This window comes from Salmo salar, chromosome ssa05 (genome assembly GCF_905237065.1).
Source record: "Salmo salar chromosome ssa05, Ssal_v3.1, whole genome shotgun sequence".
Classification (NCBI taxonomy): domain Eukaryota; kingdom Metazoa; phylum Chordata; class Actinopteri; order Salmoniformes; family Salmonidae; genus Salmo; species Salmo salar.
In genome coordinates, this window is record NC_059446.1 from 24,892,885 (window position 1) to 24,918,623 (window position 25,739).

Sequence of the window (25,739 nt, forward strand, 5' to 3'; positions counted from 1 at the left end):
GTTTGAGGTACTGCAAAAGAAGGATAGTGATGACACTCATTGACTTGTTGCAAATGATGGGAAATAACCAATCACAATGAGGCATCGCTAGCTGTGCAATTTATAGCACGCTTCAGACAACTACGGTGAATGTGACTGTACATCAAATGTTGTACCCCCGCACGATCACTTTGCCTACACTTAATTCTTGACTAATATGTTGCCACGAATAACCTTTTTTTTACCAATTCCGATATTTTTAATAATGTGATAGTAATTTTAATGATTTACATTATCATTATATCTACACCCTCATCACTCCCGTTAACCTGTTGGGTCTAGGGGGCAGCATTTGCACGTCTGGATAAAAAAAATGTACCCGATTTAATCTGGTTACTAATCCTACCCAGTAACTAGAATATGCATATACTTATTATATATGGATAGAAAACACTCTAAAGTTTCCAAAACTGTTTGAATGGTGTCTGTGAGTATAACAGAACTCATTTGGCAGGCAAAACCCTGAGACATTTTCTGACAGGAAGTGGATACCTGATGTGTTGTATTGACTTTAAACCTCTCCCATTGAAAAACACAGGGGTTTAGGAATATTTTGGCACTTCCTATTGCTTCCACTAGATGTCACCAGCCTTTACAAAGTGTTTTGAGTCTTCTGGAGGGAGATCTGACCGAACAAGAGCCATGGAACGGTGATGTCCCATTAGACACCTGGCGCTACTTCATGTTGGGTACCCTCGTTCCAATACGTTATAAAAGGCTATGCATTCGTCCACCTTGAATATTATTCATGTTCTGGTTAAAAAGGCCCTAATGATTTATGCTATACAACGTTTGACATGTTTGAACGAACGGAAATATATTTTTTCCCCTCGTTCATGACGAGAAGTCCGGCTGGCTTACATCATGTGCTAACGAGACGGAGATTTTTGGACATAAATGATGAGCTTTTTTGAACAAAACTACATTCGTTATGGACCTGTGATACCTGGAAGTGACATCTGATGAAGAGAATCAAAGGTAATGGATTATTTACATAGTATTTTCGATTTTAGATCTCCCCAACATGACGTCTAGTCTGTATCGCAACGCGTATTTTTCTGGGCACAGTGCTCAGATTATTGCAAAGTGTGATTTCCCAGTAAGGTTATTTTTAAATCTGGCAAGTTGATTGCGTTCAAAAGATGTAAATCTATAATTCTTTAAATGACAATATAATATTTTACCAATGTTTTCTAATTTTAATTATTTAATTTGTGACGCTGACTTGACTGCCGGTTATTGGAGGGAAACGATTTCCTCAACATCAATGCCATAGTAAAACGCTGTTTTTGTATATAAATATGAACTTGATAGAACTAAAAATGCATGCATTGTCTAACATAATGTCCTAGGAGTGTCATCTGATGGAGATTGTAAAAGGTTAGTGTACCATTTTAGCTGGTTTTATGGTTTTGGTGACCCTGTCTTTGACTTGACAAAACATTACACACAACTCTTGTAAATGTACTGTCCTAACATACTCTAAATTTATGCTTTCGCCGTAAAACCTTTTTGAAATCGTAAAACGTGGTTAGATTAAGGAGATGTTTATCTTTCAAATGGTGTAACATAGTTGTATTTTTGAAAAATTTGAATTTTGACATTTATTTGGATTCAAATTTGCCGCTCTTGAAATGCACCTGCTGTTGATGGAGTGCACCACAGGTGGCACGCTAGCGTCCCACCTAGCCCCAAGAGGTTTTAAACAACTCTAAATTGCTTTGGCACAGTAGTTACTTGCCGATAATGTTGCATAAAACATTTGAAAAGTCTATAATTTGCCCACATATATGCATTACCAATTTAGGCATTTTTTTTTAACAACGTGATATTCTGCTTGAAATACCATTAAAAAATATGTGATTTATTATTAGCCTAGTGGTTATAAGGATGTAGGCATATATCATGTGAGCGCTGGGCCATCTCTATGCACTTGTTGATGTCCTCCTCCCACAAGAACATCCAACTCCTCCACTGTGTAATGTCAGAGTAGACCACCGTTGTCCCAGGGAACATTCGTATGACTACCTCCAAATCAGCTCGTATCTGACACACCAGGGCTGTCCAATTTGTTCGTCCCAAGTCGTTTCCACCAAGGTGAATGACTATGATATATTCACGGTCAAACCTCGCCTTGGCGAGAGAGAATATTTCACCATTTCATTGAGAACAGCTCATCCATATTTCACACTCCTGTAGTCATCTAGCCAGCTGCATTGTTTAATCGCATAGTAAATATTGGGGTCCCCAACCCGAAATGATGTCTTCCGGGATCCCATACAGACAAAACACCTATTGGAACATGCACTCGGCCATTTCCATGGCATTAGGTAGATGCGGAAGGGGGATGAGTCGGCATCTTGGAGAACCGGTCCACTACCACTAAAATAGTAGTGAAGCCCGAAGAGTCTAGCAGATCAGTGAGGAAATCCATGGTGATGTGGGACCGTGGTCTGTGTGGTTTAGTAAAGGCTCGAGCTTACCGGTAGGTAGTTGGCGAGGGCTCTTTGCCCATGCACAGACGGGACAGGAAAGAACGTAATCTCGGACGTCTGCTGTTAGTTATGACCACCAGAACTTGCGTGTCAGTAGCTCCGTGGTCTGGGTGATCCCAGGATGGCCAGAACTCAGCGAGGTATGGCACCACTGCATTAGTTGGGGTCTGACGGACGCCGGAACGTAGGTCTTGCCTGCAGGGGTGTCAGGAGGTGCTGGGTCATGTCGTAGGGCCTCTTGGAATGCTGATTGGATTTCCCACTGTATGGGTCCTACGACACAAGACAGAGGCAGGATGGGCTCAGGAGCTGGGTTAAAGGAAGGGGAGTCAAATAGATGGGATAAGGAATCAGCCACATTTTACTTGCCAGGCAGATAGGGGACGGTGAAGTTGAAACGGGTGAAGAAGAGTGCCCAGCAAGCATGTCTGGGGTTGAGCCTCTTAGCACGTCTTAAGTACTCCAAATTGCGGTGGTCGGTAAGGACAAGGAATGGGTGATGAGTTCCCTCTTAATTAACCAGTGGCGCCACTCTTCGATAGTCAGCTTAATGGCGAGGAGCTCTCGGTTCTCGACATCATAGTTCCTCTCAGCGGGTGACAGTTTTTTTGAAAAGAAGCCACATGGGTGTAATTTGGGAGGTGGCCCTACCCGCTGAGAAAGAACCACTCCTACGCCGACCTCGGCTGCATCAACCTCCAGAAAAAAAGGAAGGGTAGGATATGGCTGCCTAAGGATGGGTGCAGAGGTGAAAAGGAGATTAAAGGTCTCAAATGCAGTAAGGGCGGTGTCGGTCCATTGGAGGGTACTGGTTTTTTGACTGGTGAGAGCTGAGAGAGGAGCGGTTGTGCTGCTGCAGTTTCGGATGAACCGGCGGTAGTAGTTGGAAAATCCTAGGAAACGTTGTAGTTTCTTTACAGTGGTAGGTTTGGGCCAGTTAAGCACAGTTGTGACTTTGCCTTCATCCATGTTAACCCCTCCTGGTGTCAACACAAAACCTAGGAAGGTTACTGTGGTAAAGTGAAATGCGCTCTTCTCAGCCTTGACATACAGATGGTGATCCTGTAGTCATTGGAGGACCTGTTACACATGCTGTACATGTTCTGCAATGGAGTGAGAGTAGATCAAGATATCGTCAATGTACACGATGAGGAACTGGTTGATCATGTCCTGGAAAACTTCATTCATGAAGGACTGGAAGACTGCGGGAGCATTGGTGAGACCGTAGGTAATAACTAGGTATTCGTAGTGATGCCTAGCAATGATGAACGCCGTCTCCCACTCATCCCCACTTCGTATACTGACCAGGTTGTAAGCACTACGTAGGGCGAGTTTGGAGTAGATTGTAGCCTGTCCAACTTGTTCTAGTATGGCCGGAATAAGAGGAAGAGGGAAGCAATTATTGATGGTAAGGTCATTGAGAAGTCAGTAATCTATGCAGGGATGGAGACTACCATCCTTTTTTTCACAAAAAAGAAACTGGATGCAGCCGGAGACTTGGATGGACAGATGAATCCCATGTCGAGGGCCTCTTCTATATAGGTGTCCATAGCCACATTCTCTGGAATGGACAAGGAGTAGATCCGACCCTTAGGGGGCGATGCCCCAGGAAGGAGGTCAATCGCGCAGTCCTCCGGGCGATGAGGGGGCAGAATGGATGCCTTTGGAACTGGGCATATACAGGTGGGATGTGGGTTGGAATGGCAGACTCCGATCCTTCTATAGAGGTGGCTCAACAGGGTAGATTGAAGCAGTTCTTAAAACAGGTGAGAGTCTGTGACAGCAGTTCCCCTTGCCGCCAGGAGATGGCAGGGTTGTAAAGGCTTAGCCAGGGGTGACCGAGGATGAGGAGTTCTTTAGGCAAAGACAACACCATTAACTGAATGACCTCAGAGTGAAGGAGGCCAATCTGAAGGGTGATACTTTTGGTCATGCGAGTCACAAGACCAGTTCTGAGAGGTTGTCCATCCAGTGCATTAATCCTAAAGGGAGGATTAACAGGGATTAGTTTGACTCTTAACTGTTGTGCCAATTGTTCGTCAATGAAATTACCTGCGGCCCCCGAGTCCACTAGTCCCTCCACAAACTGAATGACCACATTAGCAGAAAGAAGAGCCGGGATACCGAACTGCCTTTTGGTAATGTTCAGAAACGTAGAGGTGTTACCCGGGCGGGAGTGGAGGGGTTGTGGTCATCCCTTCGTGGGGGGGGGGGTGAATCAGACAGCTATTGAGTAGGTGGTTACTCTCTCCACAATAGAGGCATATGTTTTCACGTAACCTCCGATGTCTCTCGGCAGGCGTGAGAGGGGCACGGCCGAGTTGCATGGGCCTGGATGACTCACAGGCCATGGTCGACTGTATAGGTCTGCGGTCCACCAGTAGGTTGCCAATGGATATGGACATCCAGATGTATTGGTTGAGGTCCGTTAAATATCCTCTGCAAACCAGTTCGGTCTGTAACTATCAATTAAGACCCCTCCGGTAGACTGTAAGGAGAGCTGGTTCCCTCCATCCACTGCCGGCAGCCATGGTGCAGAACTCCAGGGCATACTCAGTGGTGGAGCGACGGCCCTGTCGCAGCTCACATAACAGGTCCCCGGTGTGACGACCTGAAACTGAATGGTAAAACACCTGATTCAGAGGACAGATCAGCACTTTGAGCGGCCAACAGGGCTGTGACCCAATCCAGAGCTTTGCCTATGATTAGGGAGATAACGAAGTCCACCCTGTCTTTGTCAGAGGTGAAGTCAGCGGGGTGATGGTCTATGTACAGGTTACATTGCATGAGAAATCCTTGACATTTCCCTGGGGAGCTGTCGTATTTATTAGGCATGGATATGGGGCGAGATGAACGAGAGGAGGCTGTGGCACCTGATATCGGTGAAGCAGGAATGGACTGGTGAAGGAGGTCGCGGAGTTCATCAATTCGTTCCTCCTGTCGGGCTAGACATAGCTGCAGCTCCACTGAATCCATCTGTCATTTTTGGTGATGAACGCGATGGGAGACAGAGAGCTGGTTTCAAGCGCAGGGAGTAGCAGGTGTTTATTGTAAATGACCACAGGAGGAGGTTCTGAACTTATGTCAATATTACACAAGTAAGCTAACAGTTACAGAAATCAGGAATGCAGACAGGCTCTATCTATCTGAGCTACTGTGTCCAACACACCACCACCTGTTGTTATGTTGAGCGCCTACTGACCAAAAAAAGGATGTTGTTATGATATTTTTTCCCCAATGACATGTATTGCTAAAATAAAGGTTTAAGGAAATACAGGTTATTTACTACAAGACAAAACAGCTCAATCAGGCCTGATGGTATTGTAAGTATAAAAGCAAAGCTTACTTTCATTTAATACAAAGAAAGCATGAAAGGTAGCATAATGGGTTAATGTCTTACTGTGGTGTGTGAAGAATCAAATCATTTACCTTGTATACAGTACAAATCATATTATTGTGGAAGCACCTTCTCTAAGAGTATGAATTAGGCTGTTTGAGAAGGTTTGAATCCTAACCAACTTGCCTACACAAAGTTTGAAGTACAATACCAATATAGCTACTGAAGTAAGTGTTAGAGCATGGGTGGAATAGGCACTGTGGTGCTCATGTGAATCTTTTGGCTTCAGACCATGCCTATTCTCACTTAAACAATATTTTGGGGGGTTTTAATATTTAATGGCATGGGTTTAGGTCCACCTTTCAGAGCAGCTGAGGGGAGAGTTTGCAGTTAATCATTTTTATAATTATTTAAATAAAAGTAGAATGAGCATCCTGAGCTTCCATGTTTGTTTCCTCAACACATCACCTGACACTCAACAGATGCAGGAAGACAAGAGAAGTGACAATGTATTTGTATGTATTAAGGATCCCCACTAGTCCAGCAACATTAAGGCAGTTATATCCAATTTAAAATATTACATGGTATTACATTTCATAACACTTTTCACAACACGTTAATTGTGTTTCCTCAGACCACTACTCTACTACCACATATCTACAATACAAAATCCATGTGTACGTGTGTGTAGAGTGTGTGTCTTATCATGTGTATGATTGATGATTGATTGATTGATTGGTACAGCGTCCCCTAACCATCCCCTAACCTTTCTATGCAATGGCGATGCAACAGGCCCTCCAATCAAATCATTGTTCAGTTGGAAAGCGCAAAGCTGTCGGTGTACGTGTAGCATGTTTAATTGGGGAGAATAGCGAGCCGGTATTTTGACGTGGTTTTATAAGCCCGCATCTTTTTCCCATTTCTTATCCCCGTAATGATGTGTCTTTTCTTTATTTTCTGGTTGACCAGTCCCGGTAATCATTGCATCTCATCACGAGAATGTCCTTTCCCTCTCTCTGTAGCGGCACTCGCCATTACAGTAAATTAAACAGGCTCATCACAATAAAGTCAGGCATAAACATTATGCTTTTGTGTCGCTGGCTATTATTGCCTTGTTTTTTCCCCTCGCAGATGAAATTATACACAAGGGGATTATGACAGGGGGATTATGACAGGATTATGACAGGGGGATTATGACGGGGAGATTATAACAGGTGTTGCTTCATATCGTGTAGTCATGTGTGGCGTCTAGAGACAAGTGGAGAAAAGTGTCTATATTACTGAGTTAACACTGATTTAAAGAAGATGTCAGAAATGCATCAGAGCTCTGTGCCATTTAGATGCAATTCAATTCTGATTGAATCAAGTCCATTTTCATGCTACCACTTATCGTGATACAATGTGAAGGCGTGGCTGGTAAAGATCCAGCAGTCTATTGTCATATGCTGATGACTCTATGTTATTCTATGGTAGCCCTAGAGACAGCAGACAATCTGATATATGGTAGCCCTAGAGACAGCAGACAATCTGATATATGGTAGCCCTAGAGACGGCAGACAATCTGATATATGGTAGCCCTAGAGACGCCAGACAATCTGATATGCTTTCCTGGGGTTTCAGACTTATACCGGCAGAACTACTTTGTCGAACAGAGAATGGCACACAGAAAGACAATTAACAGATATGTCTGCTTTGTTGAAATAGGCTTTCTCCGGTCGTCAAATTGAAAAGACCCTGAATTCCACACAGTGGAGGATCGTCAATGGTGCTGAAGGGAGTGGCTCTTCACTTGGCTGAACAGATTAGGAGAGTGACAGGGACCTATGACTGACTAACTCAGGCGGGGCAGCCTCCGTAGAGACACCTGATGCATTCCAAATCACATCCTATTCCCTATATAGTTCATTTCTATAGGCCCTGGTCAAAGGTAGTGCACTGTACAGAATAAGGAATAGGGTGGGATTTGGGGTGCAACTGCTGCTTTGCCCTCTGACATGTCGCTTGACTCTCCTGCTGGAGACATCCCTCTATGAAGTAGTGTTTAGTTAGGAAGAACCCCTCGCTCTTTACTCACAGTCTCTTCTAAAAGGTTTGTGTTGTAGGTGCCGAGCTGTCTTTGAACTGTGAATTACTAGAAAAATAAAGAAGATAAAGAAGATGGAAAGCACCTTTGCACACTCATTAGATTCTAACTTCTCTTAGTTGTTAAGAGCTTAGATTTTTCTTCAAGAGACTGAAGAAACGTTTTGAAAAATGTTATTGCCCTGGCGCTTAGCTGTTCCACATCACAGATGAAATAATGATAATTATTATTCCTTTTCTCTTTTTTCCCTCAAAGGGAATCACAGGGATCTGGTTCGCCAAACACCAGCGGTGTTACATCAAGACCCAGACCACAGAGCTTCCCAAAGTGACAGAGGTGGTGACAGTGGACACAGAGCTACTGGTATAGAATGACTATCTGCATCTCTCTGACTCACTGTGTGTGTGTGTGTGTGTGTGTGTGTGTGTGTGTGTGTGTGTGTGTGTGTGTGTGTGTGTGTGTGTGTGTGTGTGTGTGTGTGTGTGTGTGTGTGTGTCTCCCTCCCTCCCTCTCTCTACCACAGGAAACTATCATGCATTTTGCAAGGGTAGTAGGAATAAACACAGAAGAGTAGTCAGAGAGCAGAACACAAACACTCACCCTGACCATCCAATCTTCTCTGCCCTCCGCAACTGAAAAAAAACCTCCAGTCTCCAGTTCTCATGAAACAGTCTGAAAGCTGCCCACATATCAAATGGTGTTTGCTGCCAATCTTGAACTAATATAAATATTTAATTGTACTCTTGAAAGGCTTGACCCAAATAGCCTAAAGGGGGAAGTGTGAGAGAGAAAGAGGGGTCTGAGGAAGAGGTATAGCATTCATCTCACTTCTCCCTGCCCAATAGCCTTATGTGAAGTTTGGCGAGAATGATGGGTGAAATTCTATCAATGAAAATATCAAATTTCTTGGTGCCACAGTACAATTCACAGTGCAACATTTTTTGGGGGGTTGTTTTTAAGAATCCCTTACTCAATATATTCAGCCTCTACCATTCTCCACCCTCAATATTTTCAGCATCTACCATTCTCCACTCTTAATATTTTTTGCCTCTAGCATTCTTCACTTTAAATATTTTCTGTCTTTACCATTCTAGACTCTCAATATTTTCAGCCTCTACCATTCTCCATGCTCAATATTTTCAGCCTCTATACCATTCTCCACTAACAATATTTTTTAGCCTCTACCATTCTCCACTCTCAATATTTTCAGCCTTTACCATTCTAGACTCTCAATATTTTCAGCCACTAGCCTTCTCCACTCTCAATATTTTCAGCCTTTACCATTCTCCACTCTCAATATTATCCGCCTCTACCATCCTCCACTTTCATTTGCATTTTACACATGGCTCCAACGGATCTGGGAAATATCATAACGCTCTTCCCTGGTCCATCATTTAAAAAATACACTATATTATGTTGGTACATTGTCATGCCAAGTAAGTCACATATATCCCTTTCTGACTTTAAGAACACAAGCTGTTTAGACAAAGAACCAGACTGCATCCCCTTCTCCCTCATCTTTATAATGTCTGGTCCATGTTTCCAGATACTAATTGCCCAGCCTGCACCATATGTTCCTGCCATTTTGCAGCAGGTGGAAAAAGTACCCAATTGTCATACTTGAGTAAAAGTAAAGATACCTTAATAGATAATTACTCAAGTAAAAGTGAAAGCCATCCAGTAAAATACTACTTGAGTAAAAGTCTAAAAGTATTTGGTTTTAAATATACCTACTGTAAGTATCAAAAGTAAAACCATAAATCATTTCAAATTCCCTATATTAAGTAAACTAGACGGCACAATTTTCTTGTTTTTATTTTATTTGCAGATAGCCAGGGGCACACTCCAACACTCAGACATAATTGACAATAGAAGAATGTGTGTTTAGTGAGTCTGCCAGATCTGAGGCAGTAGGGATGAACAGGGATGTTCTCTTGATACAGTAAGTGTGTGTATTGGACCATTTTCCTGTTCTGCTAAGTATTCAAAATGTAACGAATACTTTTGGGTGTCAGGGTATGGAGTAAAAAGTACATTATTTTCTTTAGGAATGTATGGAAGTAAAAGTAAAAGTTGTCAAAAATATAGATATGAAAGTCAAGTACAGATACCCCCAAATACGACTTAAGTAGTACTTTAAAGTATTTTTACTTACGTACCACTGCCACTGCCATTTTGGTCTTCTTTTGTCCATTGTCAAACATAATTAGACTTCTCTGTTAAACCTTAATTCACAGCTGTGGAATCAATCCGATAGGGGCCTTGTCTTTGGTGAGGAGGAGGCAGGAGAGAAAATTGGAGGAGGTGCTCCAGGGGATAGGGAAAGACACAAGACTGCATTGATGCACAAGCACACATGTGCATGTTCAAAAGGTTAGCTCACAATCACTCTGGATTAGTGAAGACCAAGTCCCATAATATGCACACTGGTCCATAGCCTTTTAACAGAGGAAATGTCAAGTTATGACACCCTAAAGTACAATGTGCTGTGCAGTGCATTTGTTAATAAAAAACATTTGTTAATGTATTTGTTAACTATCAATGCATTGTAATTATTAAGTTATTATAAATGTTGTCAATGTATTTATTGATCATTTACTCATGTTTGTTTATTTTGTTTTGTTTTTTATAATCTGTTTCTTATTTTCCATAAGATAATGTACTCATGTTAACTACTACATTAGCTCATTGTAAAGTGTTACCGGTATTGTATAACACACAGTGGTACTGAACTACATTATTGGGATAGCATGTCAGGGACTTGAAGACCTCTCTGACCTTTGACCTCTTGTAGACTTCCGCTACATTAGAAAGTAGAACGTGATCTACTGTCCATCAGAATCCACCCACCCGTGGCCTGGGAGGCCTCTGTCTCACAGACAAGTCTCCCTTAAGGTTCTGACTGTGTTACTACTGTGTGAACCACAGAAGGGGTGGAAGAGAAAACAGTAATGGTTTTGCTGCTGCTCCAAGCCTGCGGGCTATGTGAACGTGGGCTCAGCGCGGGGTGTCTGGAGCCTCAGATTCTCAGAGGCCAGGTGAAAACAATGCAGCCGGTGGAGAAACTGCGAGCAGCTGATAAGGTAATAAAGCACCCGGGGAGTAGAACCAGGTGACAAACATGAATTGTTTGCCACCAGTATTTTTGGCCATTTTCAATGTGTCTCTCATATGAAATGATGGGAGGCTGTAATCCCTGAGCCTCCCTCCAGTTTCCTCCAATGTTGAAGCGATGAAATTGCTGTTGTCCTCCTTCTTCAGACAGTAGAACAGTGTCATTGGATCCCTTCTTGCTCTTCAGGGGAACCACTTAATATGTGCGGCCACAACCAGCCTAGCTGGCAAGCCAGAACCTCCCACTCAGATAAAAACCACAAACAAATGCCATACCATGCATGCAAAACAACACATTCTTGGAATGATATGTACTGTAGGTAAATGTCACATTACTAAAACAAAAAGCTGTATGTCATTTTGAACATACAAATAATGAACATTCTGAAAAGTGTGCAATGTCTGCTCAGTATGGGAGACAGCCAGATGGGAAGTAATGTCAAATATAGTCTTATGATGTCATGAGCAAAATGTTCATTGATCCATGACCAACACAAGTGACCTAAGTATGTGTTACAAAACAAATGTTGCACACTTAGGATATTATAGCAAGACAGGGCAAGTGTATGTTCTTTACAGTATGACACTGATTGTGTGTGGAATGTACTTACATAGGCTCAAAGTTACAATAAATACATTATATTAGTCTGACACCCAATACAAAATGCCTTTACTTTGTCCAATAATATGAAGATACAAAACAGCTTAAATTATGATATAACTGCATGATTTAAAAAAATGTAGCTCTAAAATCATAATCACTTTGACTTTGTAGTGATCAAATAGCCTTGTTCAATCCCTATTCCACACTAGCCATGATCAATTTAGCCTTCCGGATTGTGGTTATCTTCCTTATTGGTCTTGTTTCTCAACTGGTCAGTCTGTGTCATGACCCCCACTTACTCATTTCGGGGAGGTTTGCTTAGTTGCTCGGCTTCAGTGGTTCTGAGGTCCAATTAGGCAGGTCTGTTTGTGTTTCCTGGCCTTCATTTTAATGTCTGTAGTTCAGGGGGAGTGAGCCCCCTAGTCCTCCTTTGAGTCATCATTAGCTTAGCCAGATATGGACCAGGCTAAACATTTGCTGAAAAGAGTGAGAGCAAACTGTGTCAAAGGCTTGGTGGCTTGGCAGCTTAGCTAAGCACTGACACAGGCAGCTAGCGCTTGAGTAGCCACGCCGCTACGCGTTCTTTCATCTGGCCAGAACGAGGTGCGAGTTCGTCTACACAGGGTCACTGGCGTCATGTCACTGGCGTCATGTCACTTCACAACAAACAGTTAGCGCGAGACAGCAGCATTGGCAGTAAATTCAAATAAAGCAAGAATCGGCAAGGTGTGAGGAAGAAAGGGAGGGCGAGTCGAGAGTGCACAACCTAATATAAATGATACCAGCGGTTCCAACCATAGCCCGGGGATCCTTCATCAAGCTCAACTAATGTGCAATTAAGCTTCAAACCGGGAGAGAATCACCTTGTAAAAACATTTGTCAAGTAAACTGTTTTGCTGTTCTCTCCAGCCGCTAATTAACCAGGCACTGGGAAGAGGGGTTTGTTTGCCGACGTATTTACATATACATAAAGAAACAAATATCAGGCTTCGCCAAAAGCCCCTTTCATACATCTCTATTAGATAGCAGTGACATGCATTCCCTATCATTAAGCAATAATAGTTTACTTTACAGCTCATGAACTACAGTATGAACAAATGAAGCACGTCGCTGAGCTGAATGCAGTAGGAGGGGATGGGGGAGGACACTATGCTTATTATTGTGGCTGCTGTATTTTAATGATATTGCGGCCTTTCACTGCACAATAAAGTATAAAGCACTACAAAGTCATTTCAAAGTCAAATTTATGCTGTCGTTGGATTCCTGCGTTATCGTCAGGCAGAAAGGGCTGCCTGGAGGCCTGAGAGGAAGAAACAGGGAACGAGCAGGAGACTAGGAGGCAGGAAGTGGCGGTGCTCTCAGTGGACAATAAAGGGTGATGAATAAAAGGACATGGCTAGGGCTTGTGTGCTGTGGCTCTGGGGAGAGAGGGCTGAGAATGCAGAGGGTACAGAATGTGTGTGTGTGTGTGTGTGTGTGTGTGTGTGTGTGTGTGTGTGTGTGTGTGTGTGTGTGTGTGTGTGTGTGTGTGTGTGTGTGTGTGTGTGTGTGTGTGTGTGTGTGTGTGTGTGTGTGTGTGTTCTTGGGCTCTGACAGGTGTGTGTGGAGGGGGGTGTGTGTGCGTGCGTGCCTGCCTGCGGCCATGTAAGGCTGGGTGTATTTGATACTCAGTGTGTGTGTGTGTGTACTTGTTTTCCTATCTTATCAGGTCTCCAATGTCCTAACAATTCACCCGAATGTCCTGACAAGGTAGGAAAACAATAACTTTTTTGAAAAGGCAGGACTTTCTTCATGTCCTGAATTTGTTCAAATGGTATTTTAAGCTTAAGGTTTGTTTTTAATTTTACATTTATTTAACTAGGCAAGTCAGTTAAGAACAAATTCTTATTTACAATGACAGCCTACCACGGCCAAACCCAGGCTGGGCCAATTGTGCGCCGTCCTATGGGACTCCCAATCACAGCCGGATGTGATACAGCCTGGATTCAAACCAGGGACTGTAGTAACGCTTCTAGCACTGAGATGCAGTGCCTTAGATCGCTGCGCCACAGGGTTATGGTTAAAGGGATACCAGTTTGAAGGAAGTTAGAGTTAGTTTCATGAGCCAATGCATGCAAGCAGATACCCACAGACTTCCAGTCATTGCGCTAACGCTAGTTAGGAATTGCACAAGCGCTAGTTATCAACTTCCTTCCTTATCACTAAGGTTAAGCTTAAGGTTAGAGTTAGGTTTAGGGTTTTTGGGGTTCGGGTTAAGGTTAGGGTTAGGTTAAGGGTTAGGGGTTATGGAAAATAAGATTTTTAATGGTCAAACATTTTTACTCCCCAAAGATTTCACGAAAATGAAGATGTTTGTGCATGTGTGTGTGTGTGTGTGTGTGTGTGTGCGTGTGTGTGTGTGTGTGTGCATGTTTGCTTTCCCTGACAGGTGGGTGAGACAGAGGGCATAGACATGCAGGTGATGGAGGACTCCCAGGTGTGGGTGCCTGCCGAGGAGCCCATCACTAACCCTGCCTTCCTCCTCAACTCCAAGATCTGGGAGATATGCCAGGAGCTGCCCATCCACTGGATCCATCCCTCCCCCATGAGAGGTACAGGGCACCGGGGCCTCTCCACCCCTCTCCACCCCCTCCTTCACATCACCTCAAACAGGAAAAACAGAAGTTTCTGCTGTGATCCAGTAAAGTACATCAACAGCTGTTCTGTGTACTTCCTCCTTTTGGTGCAGATGCTGAGTTCCACGAGGTGGAGGATGAGGAGGACATACCTGATGCTGAGGTCAGAGGTAACCGCGTCGCTCGTGACGTCCTGGACCAGGTTCCTGTCAACGACTACGTATGTACTGTACTGGGGCTGCATCTGAAATGGCACCCTATTCCCTATATAGTGCACTAGGGCCAAAGTATTGCAGTACATAAGGCCTGCGCAGCAACAAGGGAACATTCCCAGAACATTAGCTAAGATTCCCATTAAGTTAGGGTTTTATAAAAAAAATAAAAAAATTAAGATCCTTGGAATGTTCTCCTAACATTCATTTAAATGTTGTGCATAACATCTGTAACAACCATTACAAAACCTTCCCCAAAAGTTCTCATTAAGTTCCCAGGTAATGTAATAACACAATGTTCCAGTAACGTTTTCCCAGCAAACCAAAATTGGTTCTGTGAAAGTTCCCAAAACATTTGTTAGGTTGCGGCAATTATTCTCATAACACAAAAACGTTCCATTCTTGGTGATGATTATAGAATGTTTGTCTAAAACATTCTCCTGGTGTTGCAAGAACGTTCCTAGAACACATTTAATCGGTTCGATAAGGGTTCCCAGAATGTTTCATTGGGTTGTGGGAACAGTCTGGTGAGAACATTGTGGGGACATCACAAAAGATATGTTCCCAAAACACAAAAACTGTCCAGTTCTGCGGATGATTCTACAATGTTTATTTTAGGGTGCCTAAAACATTCACGTGGGCCTCCGAGTGGCACAGCGGTCTAAGGCACTGCATTGCAGTGCTAGAGGCATCACTATAGATCTGGGTTCGATCCCGGAATGTGTCGAAGCCGCCCGCGACCAGGAGACCCATGAGGTGGTTTACAATTGGCCAAGCGACATCTGGGTTAGGGGAGGGTTTGGCCGGCTGGGATGTCCTTGTCCCGCTCTAGCGACTCCTTGTGGCTGCCGGGCACATGCACGCTCACTTCGGTCACCAACACATTGGTACGGATGGCTTCCGGGTTAAGTGGGCAGTGTGTCAAGAAGCAGTGCGGCTTGGCGGTTGTGTTTCGGAGGACACATGGCTCTCAACCTTTGCTTCTCCGAGTCCCTACGGGAGTTGCAGCGATGGGACAAGACTGTAGCTACCAATTGGATAGCACGAAAAAGTTAAAAAAAATATATATAATTTATTTTCGCCCGATGTTACAAGACCGTTCCCAGAATGTTTCATTTGGTTGTGGTAACATTGTGGGGACATGACAAGAGATATGTTCCCAAAACACAATAACTGTCCAGTTGTGCTGACATTCAGATAATGTTTTATCAGGGTGCACAAAACAATCCTTTGATATTGGAAGTATGTTGACAGAACAGCCTTTCTGAGTTCTTTGAAGGTTCCCATTACAAGAGATAGGTTCCCAAAACACAAAATATGCTTAGTTGTGAAGACATTCATACAATGTTTAACCCAGGTTGCACAGGACAAAAAAAGTACACAGCCTATATGGGAGGATGGGACATTTTTTTGAAATCAGAAATTGTGTTCTGTGTCCTGATTGAGCATTTGATTCAAAAACCAACAAGAGCACAGCTATCCCCTGGTGCAGCGGGTTAATGATCTTGCTGCAGATCTGAAAATTGTAGGTTCCACATATTCTTTATTAACCGTGTTTATTTATTTTTTAACTAGAGGCTCATATATATACTCCACTAAAAGAGAGGATGTCTTTACTTCGTCCAGATTTATACATCTAGTCAGAAATGCAGAATTTAGACTAACTGTAAAAAATTCAACATGGTGTAAAAATATACTGTTCAACTTTTTTTTTTAAGTATTCCTACTTTGAGACGGTTGATATGGTCCTGCCTGGCTTATTTTTTATGATCTGAAAAACAGCACTCATGGTCTTGGATACCTTGTAAATATGGGCCCAGAAGTATGCAGCATATAAAGTGGATGGGTGAAGCGGTGATGAATAATGTTCTTGCAATAACAGGCTAATGTTTTATACAAACATTCTATGATCATCACCATGACTGGAAAGTTTTTGAGAACAACTTTCACAGATCCAATTTTTGTTTGCTGGTTATAGGGCATCCGAAATGAAACGCCCTATTCCCTATATAGTGAACTAGGTCAAAAGTACAGTGCCTTCACATATTGACTTATTACACATTTTGTTGTGTTACAGCCTGAATTCAAAATGGATTAAATAGATTTCTCTCACCCATCTACACAAATTTGCTAATTTGTTTTAAATTAAATACAGAATTATCTAATTTACTTAAGTATTGACACCCCTGAATCAATACTTTGTAGCTGCAATGACATATGTGAGTCTTTTGGGGTACGTCTCTAAGAGCTTTGCACACCTGGATTGTACAATATTCGCCCATTATTATTTTTAAAAATTCTTCAAGCTCTGATAAGTTCATTGTTGATCTTTGCTAGACAGACATTTTCAAGTCTTCCCCAAGATTTTCAAGCCGATTTACGTCAAAACTGTAACTAGGCTACTCAGGAACATTCAATGGTGTCTTGGTAAGCAACTCCAGTGTAGATTTGGCCTTGTGTTTTAGGTTATTATCTTGATGAAAGGTGAATTTGTCTCCAAGTGTATGTTGGAGTAACTACAATGTTGTTGACCCATCCTCAGTTTTCTCCTATCACAACCATTCAATTCTATAACTGTTTGAACATCTCCATTTGCCTCATGGTGAAATCCTGAGCAGTTACCATCCTCACCGGCAACTGAGTTAGGAAGGACGCCTGTATCTTTGTAGTGACTGGGTGGATTGACACTAGAGGTCGACCGATTATGATTTTTCAACGCTGATACCGATACCGATACCGATTATTGGAGGACAAAAAAGCCGATATGATTAATCGCCCATTTTTTTTTATGTATTTATTTGTAATAATGACAATTACAACAATACTGAATGAACACTTATTTTAACTTAATATAATACATCAATAAAATCAATTTAGCCTCAAATAACATGTTCAATTTGGTATAAATAATGCAAAAACAAAGTGTTGGAGAAGAAAGTAAAAGTGCAATATGTGCCATGTCAAAAAGCTAACGTTTAAGTTCCTTGCTCAGAACATATGAAAGCTGATGTTTCCTTTTAACATGAGTCTTCAATATTCCCAGGTAAGAAGTTTTAGGTTGTAGTTATTATTAGAATTATAAGACTATTTCTCTCTATACCATTTGTATTTCATATACCTTTGACTATTGGATGTTCTTATAGGCACTATAGTATTGCCAGTGTAACAGTATAGCTTCCGTCCCTCTCCTCGCTCCTACCTGGGCTCGAACCAGGAACACATCGACAACAGCCACCCTCGAAGCATCGTTACCCGTCGCTCCACAAAAGCTGCGGTCCTTGCAGGGCAAGGGGAACAACTACTTCAAGGTCTCAGAGCGAGTGACGTCACCGATTGAAACGCTATTAGCGCATACCCCGCTAACTAGCTAGCCATTTCACATCGGTTACACATCGGTTACACCAGCCTAATCTCGGGAGTTGATTAGTCAGTCATAAACAGCTCAATGCTTGAAGCACAGCGAAGAGCTGCTGGCAAACGCACAAAAGTGCTGTTTGAATGAATGCTTATGAGCCTGCTGCTGCCTACCACCGCTCAGTCAGACTGCTCTATCAAATATCAAATCATAGACTTAATTATAACATAATAACACACAGAAATACGAGCCTTAGGTTATTAATATGGTCAAATCCGGAAACTATAATTTCGAAAACAAAATGTTTATTCTTTCAGTGAAATATGGAACAGTTCCGTATTTTATCTAACGGGTGGCATCCCTAAGTCTAAATATTGCTGTTACATTGTACAACCTTCAATGTTATGTCATAATTATGTACAATTCTGGCAAATTAATTACGGTCTTTGTTAGGAAGAAATGGTCTTCACACAGATCGCAACGAGCCAGGCGGCCCAAACTGCTGCATATACCCTGACTGCTTGCACGGAACGCAAGAGAAGTGACACAATTTCACTAGTTTAAAGAAATTCATGTTAGCAGGCAATATTAACTAAATATGCAGGTTTAAAAATATATACTTGTGTATTGATTTTAAAGAAAGGCATTGATGTTTATGGTTAGGTACACATTGGTGCAACGACAGTGCTTTTTTCGCGAATGCGCTTGTTAAATCATCACCCGTTTGGCGAAGTAGGTGTAATGGTCGTCGTATATAGTGGACCAAGGCGCAGCGGGTTGAGTGCTCATATTAACTTTTATTTGAGACACGTAAAAACAACAAAACAAGAAAACGAACGAACACACAGTATTACAGGCTAAACACAGCAGTGCAAAAACAACTTCCCACAAAGGACAGGTGAAAACAGGGCTACCTAAGTATGACTCCCAATCAGCAACAACGATGTACAGCTGTTCCTGATTGAGAGCCATACCAGGCCAACACAAAGAAATACACAACATAGACAGAGCATAGAAATACAAAACATAGAACATAACCAAAAACCCCGGAATACTCTAAACAAACACCACTCTACATAAACACATATCCCAACAAACCCCAAACCACATAAAACAAACACCCCCCTGCCACGTCCTGACCAAACTACAATAACAAATAACCCCTTTACTGGTCAGGACATGACAGTAGCCTGTGATTCGATGAGAAATTAACAGGCAATGCATCTATTATATGCAACGCAGGACATGCTAGATAAACTAGTAATATCATCAACCATGTGTAGTTAACTAGTGATTATGTTAAGATTGATTGTTTTTTTATAAGATAAGTTTAATGCTAGCTAGCAACTTACCTTGGCTTCTTGCTGCACTCGGGTAACAGGTAGTCAGCCTGCCATGCAGGCTCCTCGTGGAGTGCAATGTAAGGCAGGTGGTTAGAGCGTTGGACTAGTAACAGAAAGGTTGCAAGACTGAATCCCCGAGCTGACAAGGTAAAAATCTGTCGTTCTGCCCCTGAACAAGGCAGTTAACCCACCGTTCCTAGGCCTTCATTGAAAATAAGAATGTGTTCTTAACTGACTTGCCTAGTTAAATAAAGGTAAAAAATTACAAATTAAAAAAATCGGCCACAATCGGTGTCCAGAAATACCAATTATCCATTGTTATGAAAACTTGAAATCGGCCCTAATTAATCGGCCATTCCGATTAATCGGTCGACCTCTTATTGATACACCATCCAAAGCATAATTAATAACTTCACCATGCTCAAAAGGATATTCAGCGTCTGCTTTTAAAAGTTTTACACATCTACCAATAGGTTCCCATCAATGTGAGGCATTGAAAAACCTCCCTAGTCTTTGTGGTTGAATTCCACTTTGACATTATAGGGAATTTTGTGTAGATCAGCAATACAACATCTCAATTTAATAAATTTTAAATTCAGGCTGCAACACAACAAAATGTGGAAAAAGTAAAGGGGTGTGAATACTTTCTAGTGCCCTATATAGAGAATAAGCTGCCATTTTTCGATGCAAACCAGCACCACACTAGGTGATACGAGCCACGGTGGTGCCTAGTTCTCCTTCATTTATTCCTGCAGAGAAATTGACTCTTGCTAATTGATGCTTAATTTCATAGCATAAAACAGACTTGTCTTGATGTACCACAGGGCATAGAAATTGCTCTATATATCTGTTTAAATGAACTTGCCTTGCTTAAGACTTTCTTAATGTCTCTACATTAATGGAGAGGAATATCTAGCCTTCAAAGGCAGCAACGTTTTCCCCACAGCCTCAGCCAGAGCCTTTTTTGCTTTCTTTTCAGGCAAAGGCAGGTAGCTAGCAGGCAGCTTGTACGAACGTCGTGCAAAACAGCACTCCTAAGGTCACTCATTACTGAATAGATACGCCACATTTATTAATCATGCCTTAATTATCATGGAAGGAAACAAAGAGGGAAGAGGACAAAATGCTATGTTTTTTGTGCATGTGAGCAGCTTAGTGCTCCATGATTAGTTACCCTTGACACACACACATGCATACACACACACGAACAGCAACACACACATCATGCACTCAAAGGTAAATGTACACACACACACACACACACACACACACACACACACACACACACACACACACACACACAGACTGTCTAAGTAAGCGTTAAAAGCTAATTCCATAAAAGGAAGAATGGTTTTGAGTTCTGAGGAACCAGGGGACAGATAGACACGCACCCATACACGCACCCATACACGCATACACCCATACACGCACCCATACACACACACAAACATACAGCCATAATATTAACATTTATCAGGCCAGGCCCAGGAATACCTGCCTGCCTGCCTTCACTCTCCTCCCTTTTCTCTTCTCCTCTCCTCTTCTCTTCCTTCCTTCCCTCCTCCCCTCTCCTCCTCTCTTCCTTCCCCTCCTCCCTGCTCATCCTCTATGGCCAAAGCTGCAATGCTATGCAATTAAAGCATACCGGGAGATGAAGCTCCAACCCGCCCATTCCAAGGCCACCGCTAGTCAGTGTTTGTGGGCCCAACAGATAACAAAGGCCTTTGTGACCGACGGAGGGGAGGCAGCAAGTTATAATTGGCGAGTCTGAAGTTACTGTTGATGCCAGTGGGATGAGTCTGAAGTTACTGTTGATGCCAGTGGGATGAGTCTGAAGTTACTGTTGATGCCAGTGGGATGAGTCTGAAGTTACTGTTGATGCCAGTGTGATGAGTCTGAAGTTACTGTTGATGCCAGTGGGATGAGTCTGAAGTTGCTGTTGATGCCAGTGGGATGAGTCTGAAGTTACTGTTGATGCCAGTGTGATGAGTCTGAAGTTACTGTTGATGCCAGTGGGATGAGTCTGAAGTTACTGTTGATGCCAGTGGGATGAGTCTGAAGTTGCTGTTGATGCCAGTGGGATGAGTCTGAAGTTACTGTTGATGCCAGTGGGATGAGTCTGAAGTTGCTGTTGATGCCAGTGGGATGAGTCTGAAGTTACTGTTGATGCCAGTGCGATGAGTCTGAAGTTACTGTTGATGCCAGTGGGATGAGTCTGAAGTTACTGTTGATGCCAGTGGGATGAGTCTGAAGTTACTGTTGATGCCAGTGGGATGAGTCTGAAGTTACTGTTGATGCCAGTAGGATGAGTCTGAAGTTACTGTTGATGCCAGTAGGATGAGTCTGAAGTTACTGTTGATGCCAGTGCGATGAGTCTGAAGTTACTGTTGATGCCAGTGGGATGAGTCTGAAGTTACTGTTGATGCCAGTGCGATGAGTCTGAAGTTACTGTTGATGCCAGTGCGATGAGTCTGAAGTTACTGTTGATGCCAGTAGGATGAGTCTGAAGTTACTGTTGATGCCAGTGGGATGAGTCTCAAGTTACTGTTGATGCCAGTGGGATGAGTCTGAAGTTACTGTTGATGCCAGTGGGATGAGTCTGAAGTTGCTGTTGATGCCAGTGGGATGAGTCTGAAGTTGCTGTTGATGCCAGTGGGATGAGTCTGAAGTTGCTGTTGATGCCAGTGGGATGAGTCTGAAGTTGCTGTTGATGCCAGTGGGATGAGTCTGAAGTTGCTGTTGATGCCAGTGGGATGAGTCTGAAGTTGCTGTTGATGCCAGTGGGATGAGTCTGAAGTTTCTGTTGATGCCAGTGGGATGAGTCTGAAGTTGCTGTTGATGCCAGTGGGATGAGTCCGAAGTTGCTGTTGATGCCAGTGGGATGAGTCTGAAGATGCTGTTGATGACAGTGGGGTGAGTCTGAAGATGCTGTTGATGACAGTGGGATGAGTCTGAAGATGCTGTTGATGACAGTGGGGTGAGTCTGAAGATGCTGTTGATGACAGTGGGGTGAGTCTGAAGATGCTGTTGATGACAGTGGGATGAGTCTGAAGATGCTGTTGATGGCAGTGGGATGAGTCTGAAGATGCTGTTGATGGCAGTGGGGTGAGTCTGAAGATGCTGTTGATGACAGTGGGATGAGTCTGAAGATGCTGTTGATGACAGTGGGATGAGTCTGAAGATGCTGTTGATGGCAGTGGGATGAGTCTGAAGATGCTGTTGATGACAGTGGGGTGAGTCTGAAGATGCTGTTGATGACAGTGGGGTGAGTCTGAAGATGCTGTTGATGACAGTGGGGTGAGTCTGAAGATGCTGTTGATGACAGTGGGATGAGTCTGAAGATGCTGTTGATGACAGTGGGATGAGTCTGAAGATGCTGTTGATGACAGTGGGATGCCAACATAGACGTAGACCTTTTGTAGAGCGCTGATTCTGACCCCCGCACCCCTCCACCTGATCTGGCCTCCACCGTGGCCTTTCCTCTGACGGCCACTGGGACCCCTGATTACGTATTTCGGCAGGTAATTTCGAAGCGACCTGACTAATAATCATTAAAGTAGCAGTGACAGAGGTGGGGAGATATATGGGGCCGACCTTTAGCCGCGGCTACCACGGAAGAGCCTTCGCACAGCGCTGCAGCAGCGGCCCTGGACAGCTCTCCGACTGAATAACTATCAACTGGCAGTGCTGGAGAAGCCACATTACTGTCCTTCACCTAGACGGGGGAAGGATAAGCCTTCAGATATGATTGGGAAGCAGGCCTCAGTCTGTCCAGCCGGCACACATAATTTTTTGCAAACGTGTTTTGGCCGGTTGGAGGTTGGGTGATTGGGTTGAGCCATAGTGTGACCCTGAACCAATGCCCAGGCCTCTTTGGCAGGCAAGGTTAGCGTTGAAAAAAAACAAGGATGCCCGGGCATGAGTGGAGGTTGGAGACCAAGGGTAAACAGAGCCTGTAAAGACCTCCTGTCCTCCCTGAGTGGGCAGTGATGGTTCACAGGAGACCGAGGGTGATCAGAGGCTGTAAATACCTCCTCTCCTCCCTGAGCAAGGGTACGCCAAACTGTAAACACAGATACTTCCTGGGCCTGTGTGGCACAGTTGGTAAGAGCCTGGCGTGTGGTGCTAGTGATGCCAAGGTCGACATATTGTACACCTACTAAAAATGTATGGAAGTCGCTCAGGATAAAAGCTTAGTGGCATATTTTTAATATATTTCATATTTTACTTCCCCTTGGCTTAACCATTACAGGTTTCACCCTTGCCTGCATAATGATGTTCATGTGGTTGATATAAGACGACACAACTAGCACTGGGAGTACAAGGCAGTGCCTTCTGCATATTAGCCTAGCATTTCCTGCTGCATCTCATACCTAGGGTGTGTCCTAAATGCCACTCTATTCCCTATGGGCCCTGTTCAAAGGTAATGCACTATATAGGGAACAGGGTTCCATTTGGGACGAATCCCAACACCTACAGTCATGTGACAGTATGAAATGGAAATGTTGTCCCTGGTGTTTTAATAGAATATCAAAGAGACTGTGATGATCAGCTCTGATATAGACGATTAAATAACAGCAACGAGGCTTGTGTGTTTCAAACCACAAGGAGAACAGTAATCAGCGTGTGTAAAATAACACTCAGTAGTGTGGAAATTGAAGGAGTTGTCGAGGCTTGATTCGCTTCCTCATTATTGAATGACTGACTGAAAGTTTGACTTGACAGACTGATCAAATCTCTGATATGATGTTACGCGTGAGACGTGTTTCGGTGTGTGACCAAGTCAGATATCAGACAGAGCGCGAGGGTAATGACTTTTACCCTTCGTTAATGCCACTTGTTTGTGAGTGACGGCCCCAGATTTCCCACGGTGCCCCATTCCAATCACCCGCCGCCACATCCTGTTGAAGAGGGGAATTTGAAGCCAAAATGATTAATATGCGTGCTCCGTTTTTAAAAAGGATGCCTCTGATTAATTTGTCTCGGAGGTACAATGCCAATTGTCTGTTTGTTTTGTAATCACCCATCATTTGAATAAATATATTGCCATTAATTTTCCCAAACTGAAGCTCTGGATTTGGATTTCATACCATCACAGTTTTAGCTGTGAGGCGGCTGATAAGATTATTGTCGGTTGCAGTGACAGCTTTTGTGTTTTCTCCATAATAGATTGTTGCCTTGCAGCTGATGACCCTAAACATGACTAACATCATCAATCAACAATCGCCCACCAGCCATTGTCAGAGTCATAAATCAAAACACATATTTTAAATATCACCTTTTTTCTCTTTCCGAGTTGTTAGTCCTCCGTATTAGGAGTATGTAATGTCAGTACGTTTATCTGTCACAGCAGTTGTGATGATTGATTCGTGATTTGAATCCTACCTACTGCACTATTTGTTGTGTTTATATTATGCTGGCTCCAAAAATTCTGGGAGGGTGAATGTAGCTTAACTCCAGCCACAAACAGTGGAGTCAACAACATCTGTGAGACCGTGGACCATTTAGTGGCCTGTAAACTATTTCCTGTGCCTAATACTGCCTTTATAGGAAAGCCAAACAGCCTCCAGTCCACACTGCCCATAATTTACTGTAGAGGAGGAATCAGAGTCACAGTCGTGTTCCTATGTGCCCCAGCCCTTTGAAAGACTGGGGCGAAACAATGACCTCGCATTTTCAGTTCCCCCTCTCAATAGATTTCTGTTTTGTTTTTTCTTACGAAAGACTGACTCATAAGCAAAGCGGCATGGCCGCTTCTCCCAGAAGTAAAGTCCAAAAGAGGGACAATTGGTCTCTTTCATCAAGGCTATTTAACCAGGCAGTGCTGAATTGTCTGTGAAGATTCACTCAGATTCACTCGCTGCAGGAGATTGAAAACGTGGTCGAATGTATTTGTGCTGCTCTGAGACGGGTTGCTGCAGCCGCTGCCACAACTAGGGGCGGAGAGTTAACTGGCACTTCTCTGAACCCAATTCAGAGTCTCCCTGGATCAAAGGCATGGCACTCAGCCCTACCACCGTCTGGAGAGGGCATGCGCCCGGCCGACCGGCACAATGGAAAAACCCAAGGGCCATTAATTCTACCCAATTTACCTTTCGTTTGGCTTTCATTTGGCCCTTATATAAATTCACACCCAGTCGGCACAAGCAAATAAAAAGATCCTTGTTAGGCGATCATTACTCGGCTAATTGCTTTAGGAATGTGCCATCCACTTAAAGTCAAGGTCAGGGGGAGTGCGCCCACGGAGAGCCTCTAATTTGTAGTCTCTAATGGAGGAGTGGCGGCCATTTTGACTCAGCTCGCGTGGGTCGCAGCGGGGGGGAGAGGGAGGTCAGAGATGAAAGAAATAGTGCAATTATCCCGGAAACCGGCAGTGTCAGAGTCACTTTGAAGATAGCCCTGGGAGAAAGGAGCAGAGGACTCTTTCCAATGCTATCTTGATCCCTGTGTCACAGTCAATGGTGGAAACATTTTGTCCATTTGTTACCTTAGACATCCATTTTAATCTTTCTCTTCTGTTTAGCTGCTTCTACATATATTTT

General features: G+C 43.3%; 1 protein-coding gene across 1 annotated transcript in view; it reads left to right on the top strand.

Moving 5' to 3' along the window:
• The window catches only part of tnmd (tenomodulin), a 74,780-nt gene that overhangs the window by 47,359 nt on the left and 1,682 nt on the right, over positions 1 to 25,739 (top strand). The window contains exons 4-6 of the mRNA XM_014199076.2: positions 8,210 to 8,317; positions 14,101 to 14,263; positions 14,401 to 14,507. Coding sequence (XP_014054551.1) covers positions 8,210 to 8,317; positions 14,101 to 14,263; positions 14,401 to 14,507 — 378 coding nt within the window. The remainder of the gene's footprint in view (positions 1 to 8,209; positions 8,318 to 14,100; positions 14,264 to 14,400; positions 14,508 to 25,739) is intronic.